The sequence below is a fragment of the Zea mays genome, chromosome 7 (assembly GCF_902167145.1).
Source record: "Zea mays cultivar B73 chromosome 7, Zm-B73-REFERENCE-NAM-5.0, whole genome shotgun sequence".
NCBI lineage: Eukaryota > Viridiplantae > Streptophyta > Magnoliopsida > Poales > Poaceae > Zea > Zea mays.
The window spans coordinates 179,727,991-179,740,118 of NC_050102.1; the positions used below are offsets into that span (position 1 = coordinate 179,727,991).

The 12,128-nt window shown below is 48.6% G+C and overlaps 1 protein-coding gene across 1 annotated transcript; it reads left to right on the forward strand.

The window, feature by feature from the left end:
• Positions 1 to 549: 549 nt before the first annotated feature.
• On the forward strand, positions 550 to 3,391 carry LOC100275631 (uncharacterized). The gene is given in 3 exon segments (NM_001149678.2): positions 550 to 2,338; positions 2,500 to 2,626; positions 2,721 to 3,391. Coding segments are annotated over 3 exon segments (2,211 nt in total). The 5' UTR covers positions 550 to 731; the 3' UTR covers positions 3,198 to 3,391.
• The last annotated feature ends 8,737 nt before the right edge of the window (positions 3,392 to 12,128 follow it).

The window sequence follows — 12,128 nt, forward strand, 5'->3', positions numbered from 1 at the left end:
GGCAGGGGCATCCCGGCGAGCTCGCCATGGGAGGAGCGAGCAGCCGAGCAGAGAACGAGAAGTGGAGGGGGGCAGCGTCGGCGAGCACGCAGGGAGGTCGGCGCAGGGACGATGCAGATCCGGTTTGTGGCGAGACCGGCGTCCATGGCTGAGAAGGGAGATGGAGTCTATCGCGACGAGCGCAGGGGCGCGGCTGGGAGAGAAGGCGACCACCAGGGGCAGCGCCCAGGCGCGCGCGACAAGGGAGAAGAGAAGCTGGGCACAGGAAGCTGGGAAAGAAGACCGCAGCCGTGGAGTCGTTGTCGGCCGCGAGCTCCCGTAGCCGGTAGCCGCGCAGTTACGCCCGCAGCCACGTCGGAGTTCTCTCGCGCAAGAACACTCGAAGTCCGGCTAGGGATAGATTAGTACGAAGGGGAATACAATATGCGGAAAGAGCAATATAACAGATGTTAACAAAGCGTGGGACATTAACTGTCCCAATATGGCGTGGTTGTGAGCTCCAGAATACCAAAATGGCGATACGTAGCTACGGAGTAATAAAGTAGCGAAGCCGCGCGACGAGATTGCTACAATCTCAGACTCTAAACTCGAGTCGGCAACAAGAGTGCTGACAACACAAAGCAGTCAAACAATTTCACCGGCGGGCGGCGGCGGCCACCAGCGCGTCGCCGCGACGTTAGCGCTTGATCCGGCGGCGGTGACTCAGCCCCTTTCTCTCCCCCAACGCTCAAATGCCACCGCGCGCCTTGCCCACTACCTCAACACCCGCATCTAGGCGCGTCGTCTACGTCCTCCTCGCGGCGCTCGCCACAGCGCCGTTCCTGCTCCTCCTCCTCTACGGTGGCGCCTCCCCGTCTGCGCTCTGCCCCACCTCCTACCGCACTCCCCGCCGCCTCCCGTACCCGTCCGTGCTCTGGTCCAAGGTGCCCCCGCTCCCGGCGCTCTCCACCTCGCCGCACCCGGACCTCCGCGGCTCTCGCTGGATCGTCTTCACCGCGTCGCCGCACGCCCCGCGGCACCGCCCGCTGCGCGCGGTCCCCGGGTGGCAGGTCCTCGCCGTCGCCGACGAGGCTACCCCCGCGGACTGGTCCCACCCAGGCGCCGTGCTGCTCACGCTCACCGACCAGGGCCGCCTTGGATTCCGCTCCGTCGCTTTCCTTCCGGCCCGGGGCCCGGCGCGCAAGGCAGCGGCGTACCTCTTCGCCGTACAGCGCGGGGCGCGGGTCATCTACGACGCCGACGCGCGCAACGCCGTCCTGGGCGGGAACCTCACCAGGCACTTCGATGTGGATCTGGACCAGCGCCACGGAGGCGCCGTGCTGCTGCAGTACAGCCACGCCAATCCTAACCGGACGATCGTGAACCCGTTCGTGCACTTTGGGCAGCCATCGATCTGGCCGCGTGGGCTGCCGCTGGAGAAGGCCGGGGAGCTGGATGCTGAGGAGTTCTACACTGAGATATTCAGTGGTGGCCAATTCATGCAGCAAGGGATGTGTAATGGCCTTCCAGATGTTGATTCGGTGTTCTACTTCACTCGGAAGTCATTGGAGATGGAGGCATTTGATTTCCAGTTTGACGCGGATGCACCCAAGGTCGCGCTGCCGCAGGGCATGATGACACCAGTCAACTCTGTTAACACATTGTTCCACTCGCCGGCGTTCTGGGGGCTTGCGTTGCCAGTGTCAGTGAGCCCAATGGCATCAGATGTCATACGCGGATACTGGGCTCAGAGGATACTATGGGAGATTGGTGGCTACCTAGTTGTCTACCCACCAACTGTACACCGCATAGATAACGTGCGTGGTCACCCATTTGATGAAGAGAAGGATCTCCATGTCAATGTAGGGAAGCTGATAAAGTTCCTAATGGAGTGGCGATCCAGTAAGCTGACACTATTCGAGCGGATTCTTGATCTAAGCTATGCGATGACAGAGGAGGGATTCTGGAGTGAGAAGGATTTGCATTTCATGACTGCTTGGCTGCAAGATCTGGTTGCTATCGGGTATCGACAGCCACGGTTGATGTCATTGGAGATTGACCGGCCCAGAGCAACCATTGGACATGGTGACAAGAAGGGGTTTGGTCCCAAGAAGCTGCCTTCAGTGCATCTTGGGGTTGAAGAGATTGGGGAAGTAAGCACTGATATTGGCAATCTAATAAAATGGAGGAAGCATTTTGGTGATATTGTGCTCATAGTGCATTGCACCGAACTTGTGGACCGAACTGCATTAGAGTGGAGGCTGCTTTATGGTCGGATATTTCGAGCAGTTGTTGTTCTTTCAGAGCAAAGCAATTCTGATCTTGCTGTGGAATTCAGCAACTTGACACAAGCCTACAAGTGAGTAAAAAATAACTTCATTTCTTACTCTGTAGATAAAATTCTCGCACCACTAAATAAACCCCTGAATCTTACTGATTACTGAACCCAAGAAAGTTTCGTCTCCTTGGTATCAAAACTATGCTACTCTGTAAGTGTGTACTAGCCATTTTGCGTTGCAGGTACTTGCCGAAGGTGTTTGATCGGTTTGGAGGTGCCCAAGGATTTCTGTTCCTTCAAGATCGTATGGTCTTCAATTACTGGAACCTCTTGAATGCTGATAAGGCTAAGCTCTGGATAACCAACCAGGTGTGTATCCACGTCGTGATTTCTATTCTAGAACATATACATTAAATCCAGAGCTTCTGAAGTTTTTGACGAGATAAAATTAATCTCTGCCCAGGTGAAGGAATCTTGGTCGGATGTGCCTCTACATGGTAACAACATTGAGTGGTTTGTGAACCAAGGGGATATGATTAAAAAGGCGGTCAGCAATTTTCCATCTCAATATCAAGATAACTACAGGAGAAGTGTAGGTGAAAATAATCTGATTCGTTGCAGCAGTGAGATATTTTACGTACCTCAACGGTACACCCGTGATTTCTCAGATCTTGTAAAAGTTATTGGGAGCTTAGACATTCATCACAGTTTTGCAGTCCCCATGTTATTCCTTGCGATCGATTCACCGAGCAACTTTGAGTCCAAAGCTTTGACAAAACTTGTCTACAGGGCAGATCTTCCATCAGATACAACTCTTTCAACAATTTATACTACTGAAGCACATGCAGTGTACCCTGTGAAGGTTCAGAACGAGATGGATTTTGTAAAACTGATAAGGGCTATGGCTTTAGGAGATCCATTTCTTATGGAATTGGTCTGATCTAGGATTGCCTTTTTTTTTAATTCGTCAGGTTGGCGATAGAAAACAAAACAACGAGATAATGTTTGGTTCGTCTTTGTCCTCCCTTCTTCCATATGAGGATGAGGATAATCTAGTGTTACTCGATCTCAGTTTACATGTACAATCAGATAATACAGGCTTACTTTGTTGAGCTAAAAAACGAAATTCCGAAATTCATGGTGTTATTTTGTTGAATCAGTTAAGGCTGATGCTGTTACGGCACTTCTTTTACTACTAGTATTGCTGTCATCAAGCGGTCGGGAAGAGAAGCCCAACGTCCGTTTCCAAGGCCCAGGAGTGGGTATGATGATTGTATGGATTCACTCCAAGAAATGTGAGGGCAACCAAGCACTCGTTGCAGAACTGAAGCTGGTTCTAACGGCAGGCGAAACTGACCGCTGACGTGGACAAGCCGGCAATCAGTATCGACGGGTCAGGCTCTAAAGCCGGCCGGTAGGCCTGCCGACTAATCTTTCCTGTCGTTAACGACGGCAACATTTTAGGTATGTTTGGTTTGCTGTCTAACTTGTCACACTTTTCCTAACTTTGGTTTGCGGGCCTGGTGCAGCGGTAGAGCCTACCGTCTGTAACCGGAAGGTCCCGGGTTCGAGCCCCAGCCTCTGCATATTATGCGGGTAAGGCTTGGCGCTTAAAGATACTCTTTCCCAGACCCCGCACAGTGCGGAAAGCCTACGGCACTGGGTACGCCCTTAGTTCTTTAATTCGAACGACTAAACTTAGGCAAAGTGTGGCACAGTTAGCCACAAACCAAACAGACCCTTCATCTTGTGCCTAAGTCCACCAAATGCTATTCCTATACCTCTTCTTCAACATATCGCCCTCATATAAAACTATCCTTTACCAATGTTTTCATATATATCCTATACATCATATAGCCATGCCTCAACCATATCCCACCTTCATGCCTCATATGTGACATCACTTTATTCTTCAAATATCTAGTGTCACTTCCTCAATATACTCATTTGTATACACCTTTGCCAACTCCAGCTCAAATGCCACCTATATCATTTGGTCGAGTCTCACTCTATTTCATCATGTCACCCGGTCTTGCATAACTCCTTTTGTTGTGTATATGATTCACATGTTCATAAATCTGTATGACTTCGTGGCTCATGTGCTCACCTCTTTTGTCATTTCAGTGTGACGATGTGTCCGCTCGTGTGACTCCTCTCCTGTTTGGTTTTTACCTCGAGAAACGTGCCCCAGCTAGCAAGTCCTTCTTGTCCATATACTTATCTACTGCTTTGCTGCTCTTGCTTATCTCCTCTAGTTCTCATGCAGCCTATCAGCGGGTAGTGTCAGTGGTCAGGGTCTATGATCTGTGACAGTTCAAGAGCAGGACTCAGCTCAATTAGTATGGTTCGGGCAAAGAATGACACTTTGGGAGGTGGAGGTGATGGTCAGGACCCTCCTCGACAGGACAAGAGCAAGGCGGTCTACTTGGAGAAGTAGGGAGGCAAGAAGAAGCACAAACAGGATAGAGCTACTCGAGAAATGATAGGTGCAACAACAATAACTGAGAGGGCAGACCAGAGAGGCAACATTCAAATTGGCTCGGATGAGATTGCCTACCATGTCAGACGATAGTCGTCTCGGTTATGCTATACCTAGCCAGACTTGATCCCTTGCTAAAGCCTTCTACTCCAACTCCCACTATAGCCCCATCGCTTGCAGCCTCGACTACTCTAGAGTCAACCACTACCTCCACTACACCCATAGCTTCCACCTTGCCTACCTCCACCACTCCTGCTCCCTTCGCTACTCCACCTGTTCCTCCACCTCGCTTTCGGGAGCGTGACGAGACAAAGGTTCATAGAGCTACTGCCACCATAGCTCGTCGATTCAAACACATGCCAGTGGACACTTGGCTTCCAACGTAGCGTGACCCAGAGGTTGGTCCCTTGTTTAGCACACAGACTCAGGAGTCCTTCATAGCGCAACAGACTGCTTAGATTGCCCTAAGGGCTCACCGGTGTCTGGATATGACCGCTCTTCATTAGGTAGCTGGTTCAAATATTGAGGGCCACATCTCCTACCTACCTGGTCTGTCCACACTCTTGGACTTTGGTGGTCTTTACATTGAGGAACGGGTCAGAGTCTTCTATGCTACAGTTTGGATTGATCCCGATCACTAGTGGATGAGGTTTCGCTTTGAGCGAGAGGATGTCACTTTGCATGCTTCACAGATCAGAGAGTTGTTTGGTTTCCATGAGTAGTCGATGAGGTTTCATAGTCTTTGCTATGGTTCTGTAGACCCACCTCATCGCCCTCACGACGGAGTCACACCAGCTACTGCTCATGTCTCGGCTCTTTTTTACCTCTATTCACAAATGGATCAAGACGGTCTCCATCATAGTTCTCAGGTTCCTGCATTGATGAGTCAGACCTTACTACCTCGCATGGGATACAAGGAGTCTGCCACACATATTTAGCTCTGTCTCCTAGGTGCCTTGGTCTCTCACTTTGTTTTCGACGTTGTGGATTTTCTCATATGTGAGACAGAGGACACCATGTTGGATGGACTTTGTGCTCGATGTTAGCTGTCATATGCTTACTACCTCTGTCGCATATTTGCGCAGCTGATTTGACCCCCTTAGTTCCAGGTAGTTATTGGTCGCTCACATCTTATGTTTAGATTCTATCGTTCTCAGCCTGATGATGATACTCGCTTAGGAGCTCCTACCACAGGTAGCCACTCTAAGGATGCTTTAGCCTCTGAGCATCAAGTTAAGGATGAGCCGATCATGCAGATTGAGGAGTAGGACCTAGTTCCCTTTAGTACAACTAATGCCTATTTAGATTCCATTGATGATGATGATGATGATCAGGCTATACCACCATCACCTCCCCCTATGCCTCCTCGCTCACATGATCACAAGACAGGTGGTTCCACTGCTACTCTCTCTCTCTTGTTCCTTTGGCAACTGATCCTTCTCTCTCACCCTTGCTTCTGCACTTAGTTCAACAGCAGACTCAATTGGCCACCGAGCAGGCTCGTTAGGCAGTGTTCTAGCAGCAGCAATCTGAGTGGATGCTCTCCATGTTTTAGATCATGTAGGATCGCCATGATGCTTTTTAGCAGCAGCTTTGGCAGATAGGGCAGAGCACCGGGCTTTTATGACTCGTATTCTTGAGAGCACCTAGAGGGGGGGGGTGAATAGGTGATCCTGTAAAACTTAAACTTATAGCCACAAAAACTTATTAGGTGTTAGCACAATTATTGCCAAGTGGCTAGAGAGGAGTCTCAACAAAACACAATACCACAAGAAATCAAACACAGAGATGACACAGTGGTTTATCCCGTGGTTCGGCCAAGACCAACGCTTGCCTACTCCACGTTGTGGCGTCCCAACGGACGAGGGTTGCAATCAACCCCTCTCAAGCGGTCCAAAGACCCACTTGAATACCACGGTGTTTTGCTTGCTTTTTCTCAATCCCGTTTGCGAGGAATCTCCACAACTTGGAGCCTCTCGCCCTTACAATTGAAGTTCACAAAGAAACACAGAGCAAGGGTGGGAATGAGCAACACACACAAGACTTCAAAAGATCAAAGCAACAACACGCACACAAGCAGCAACAAGAGCTCGCAACACAACTCAAAGAGTTCACAACTCCACAAGAGCTCTATATGCTATCACAATGAAACGAATGCGTGAGATTGATGTCTTGGTGCTTAGGAATGTTGTAGGAATGCTTGGTGTTCTCCTCCATGCGCCTAGGGGTCCCTTTTATAGCCCCAAGGCAGCTAGGAGCCGTTGAGAACAAATCTGGAAGGCCATCATTGCCTTCTGTCGTTGGGCGCACCGGACAGTCCGGTGCACACCGGACACTGTCCGGTGCCCGATTTCTTTCCTTAAACGGCGCAGCCGACCGTTGCTGACCGTTGTAGATCTGGCGCACCGGACAGTCCAGTGCACACCGGACAGTCCGGTGCCTCCTTCCGACCGTTGGCCAGACCACGTGTCGCGCGCAGATTCCGCGGCCGACCGTTGGCTCCGCCGACCGTTGGCTCACCGGACAGTCCGGTGCACACCGGACAGTCCGGTGAATTTTAGCCGTACGCCGTCGGCAAATTCCCGAGAGCGGCGTCTTCAGGTCGAGACAGCCTGGCGTACCGGACACTGTCCGGTGCACCACCGGACAATCCGGTGCCCCAGACCGAAACAGCCTGTTGGCTGTACACAGCCAACATTCTCCTTTTCTTCTTCTCTCTGTTTCTAACACTTAGACAAATATATTAGTACTCAAAACCAATGTACTAAGGCTTAGAAACATACCTTTACTTGTGATTTGCACTTTGTTCATCCGTGGGCATAGATTCACATTTAAGCACTTGTGTTGGCACTCAATCACCAAAATACTTAGAAATGGCCCAAAGGCACATTTCCCTTTCAATTCTTTAGCACATCGGTGCTCCTGTGCCTCCAGTTCAGTCAACACCTCCTCCGCCTCTTCAATCTTCAGTCATGCCAGCGATACAGTCGATTGCTTAACCTCACTCTTTTGGACCGACTGTGTAACACCTCAGGTGTTAGCTAAGGGGTTAACCCAACCCACACTCCTAAACCCATTATAACATGTGGATCACTTTGGGAAAAAGTCACCACACTTATGTATCAAGGCTTTAATTAGGTGCTAACCATCCGAGAGGGTTTAACTTAACCATCTCATAGTAATCAAAGGAAGGGAATTAACCCATAACCCTAAGTTCACCCCTTAAGAGCATAGGAAGCACCAAACATAAGTGATCAAGGAAACCTATCAAATCACCTAATCACAAGGTGGACTATTGAAAAAAGTTGTACTTAACTAAACACTTAACAAAAGTTATTGAGGTTTGCACCAAAAAGGCCTCACAAAGATCCCTAATCATGTCAAATGTTATTGAGGGAAAATCAGGAAATTCATTAACTCAAAATCAGCCCTACAACAAAGACCACACCCGCTTCACTAAGCTATAAGCCTTAAACCAAAGTGACCCAATTACAAAAAGTGTGTCAAAATACCTTAAGTATACCCTGCAAAAAATTGAACCCAAGGCGCCATCGTTTGGAATGCCATGACATCAGATTTCCCTCGGGATGGAGCAGCTAGATAGACCAACCTTTCCGCTCCCATATCTTATACACCAGTGAACCAAATATCTCAACCCCCATACAAAAGAGTTAGCTTAGGATGTGAAGAAGATGCCATGTACATAACTCTTGCTAAGATCGTGCTTGGATTTGTGACATCACACGCGAGAAAATGGGCTCAAGCAAACCCGCCACATGTCCGACACTAGCTCGCATGCTAGTTCGCGACCAAACTAGTGCCCCTACGCGCCCCTATGCACAGGTCAGCCACTGCTGCACTAGCCCCCGCACACGCATATAAAAGCCACCCTGTGGCCTTAGTTGAACGTTGCTTGATCCCCACCATCGTACACGAGCAACCAGCCACCGAAAATCACTGTTGGACCAAGTTTCGTCGCCCGCCATTCTACCCGGAGCATGCCCACCATGGCTAGAGCTCACAGTGCCTCCTTAGCCTAGTCCAAGTCCACTGTGAGCTTCCCTATGGCAAAGTGAAGCTCCCCCACCAACTCCCTCGCTCACTACCCCGCTACAACAGCGAGCCACCACTCGCCCGAGCATCACCTCCACTGGTGTATGTGAACCTATGTCTGTAGTCCACCCTCATCAAATTCTGCTCGCCCATAACACCATCATCTTCCAGTAAAGCTCCCCGACCCATCCAATTAAACTCTACCACTGTCGTTTAGCCAGGACACTCGCTGATGTCAAGCTTCGCCGCTTGGGTGCATGGCCAGACCGACTCCGACCACCTCCCGCGACGATCCGCCCACCTGTGAGACCCTCTTTGGTTTTGGTAATTGATTGACAACTTATATGGACTAATAAGTGTTTATGTTGAGATACACAGGTGATTAGTCCACAGGTACACTAGTGTGAGTTATTTTAGCCATGGTGGTGATGTGGCTTGATATTGAGATGCTCAACTAGTGTGATAAAGGAGCTCATTGCATATGAAGACATGACATGGTGTCATGTGGCTTATGGAGAAGATCAAGAGATATGGCTTGGTTTCGATGGACCGAGTGGCTAGTGTGAAGGGCAAGTCAAAGGCTCATGTGTGAGGGACCGCGTGGCGGTGAAGCAAGAGCAAGGACTTAGCACCGATGGACATAAAGCAACAGTGAAGAGCAAGCTATGTTGAGATTGATGAACCAAGAAGGCTATGTGATAACATGGAGTGGATCATATCATTATAGAATTATCAAGCCATGTGTTGATCTGGGATATTGATCAAGTGGCTTGATGATGATGGTGGAGGAACTTCATGCTATGGACAAATGGTAAAAGGTATCATGGTTGGCTACACTTATGGATGCCCATTGTTCATCATTTAAGGAGATGGAATTGAATGCTCAAGGCAAAGGTATAACAATAGGTTTTTGTTTTACCGGTCAAAAGGTGCTTAGAGGTTGATAATTGACCGGGTTAGTAGGCTAGATAGCCGTACTATCAAGAGGGGTCAATTATCTTACTTGACATGTCTTTAGTGCCTCATTGCTCATATAGTTGGTGCATTTGCATGAGGGCTAACAACACTTTGGTTCGTGAAAGAAACTTATTCAAAAGCGATTTCTTGAATGTGGGCTGAATTGAGGTACTGCGGACCGTCCGGGCCAGCATGGCGGACCATCCGCAGGTCTAACTTGAGATGATGGGCAGAAACGCGGAGTTTCTGTGTTTCGTGAAGTTTTTGTACTGCGGACAGTCTGGTCCCAGGTGGCGGACCGTCCGTAGTTGAAGGACTGGTGTTTGGACAGAACTCAAGTAGTTCTGTTTTGGTTTTATTTTTTGAACTGCGGACCGTCCGGGGCCTGAGTGCGGACCGTCCACAGTACAAATATTTTGTATTGCGGACCGTCCGGGGTCCAGGTGCGGACCGTCCGCAGTGCAAATTTCAACAAATGTGCAGAGTCAGCAAAACTTCGTTTTGGCTCAGTTTTATGTATCGCGGACAGTCCGACCTTGAGGGGCAGACCGTCCGCAAGTCATTTTTGAATGCTCTGACATTTTTATAACCGTTTATAGCCGTTGGGATTCTTGTGCGGACGGTCCGGGCTTGTATTGCAGACCGTCTGCATGTGCGCAGAAAAGGGGCAATTGGCCCATAACGGCTAGTTTTGGAGAGGAGGCTATATATCCTTGTGTTGCCCGGGTTGAAAGGGTGCAGGAGGCCATTTGGAACACTTGTGAGCATATTGGAGCCTTTCCTCTCCCTCTCTCTCACTCATATTGGTTGGGATTGCATTCTAGTGAGATTGAGAGCCATCTAGTGCATTGCATCAAGTTGTTGATCTTTGAGGCACTAGGGAGATCATCAAGTGAGGTCGTTGGCTTGTTACTCTTGGAGGTTGCCGCCTCCTAGACGGCTTGGTGGTGGTTCCCCGTGAGCTCTTCAAAGGAGATTGTGAAGAGGCCGCGGTGGTGATTGTGAGAGGCGTTGTGCTTGCCTCGCCGGAGCGGTGAAAAGCAACTCTAGTGGAATCGAGGTTTGAGGGTTCATTGACCAATCTGGCTCAAGAGATCAAGTGGAGACTTGATAGAGGAGCGGTTGGGAGCTTTGAATCTACCTCAACGTGGACTAGGGGTGACCGGCAAGTCATCGACACCACGGGAAAAAATCATTGTGCCACGTGTCATCATCTTCCCGTTGGTTTGCAACTTTCCTCACTAGCTTGTACTTACTTGTTCATATACTTATGCTAGTGAGTATTTGTTGCTCGTGTATGCTCTTGTATATCTAGTCATACCTATAATAAAATAGTTGCTCACTTGTTGTTAGCTTGTGTAGCTAATCTATTTTACTTAGCTTGTGTAGCTAAGTAGTTGTTTCTCTCTAGTAGTGCTTGTGCTTTGTGCTCTTTGCTTACTAGTATGTTTAGGAGCTATCGTTATGATTAAAATTACTTTGAAAAATTTATATGTCGTTGCTAACTAGATTTGTATGGGAGAGCTCTTTCACTATCTTGGCACCTTAGTTGTTTCAATTAGAATCTTTTGTTAGGTGTTTGTAATAGTTAGAGGAGTGTAGTCTTGGCTAAAACAAAATAGTTTTAATTCCGTATTTATTTGTGTTAGCCATTGTAATTAGTTTTAGAAAGGACTATTCACCCCCCCTCTAGTCCGCCATCTCGACCCTACAAGTGGTATCAAAGCCTGGTTCTCTCATTTGGTGGTCTTAACCGACCCGAGAGTAAGCTGGATGGCGACTAAAGGGCTAGAGGTTACTTGTGAACCACATATTTTTGATGGCACACATTTTGCACAGTGGAAAACTTGCATGAGTCATTATTTTCATACAATTGATGCAAAATTGTGGTGGATCATAAGTGTAGGCTTTTATAAACCCTTTGATGAGAACACAAAAGATCTCACCCAAGAAAAAGAGAAATGCTTACATCTTGAACACCAAGCTATTAACATTTTATATCAATGGATAAGTGATAAGGTGTTTAAGGAAATTATGTATATGGAGACCGCCCATGATATTTGGACATATCTTGATGGCGTATATGGGAGGATCTCTAGCAAGGATGTGGAGCACATCCTCAACACGGTGGTTGTGGAAGATTGCTCCACCTCATGGTCAAGTGATAATGATGAAAGACATACCACAAGTTCACTTGATAATGATGATTGTGCTGGCTCAAACTCAAGTGATGCAAATGATTGTTCTATCTCAAGCATACTTGATGATTATGGTGATTGTTCATGCTCGGACGATGATATCGCTACTACAAGCCCATCCATTACACCACATTGCTTCATGTCACAAGGTAATACGAAGGTATATAATGCTAATGTGACTAAT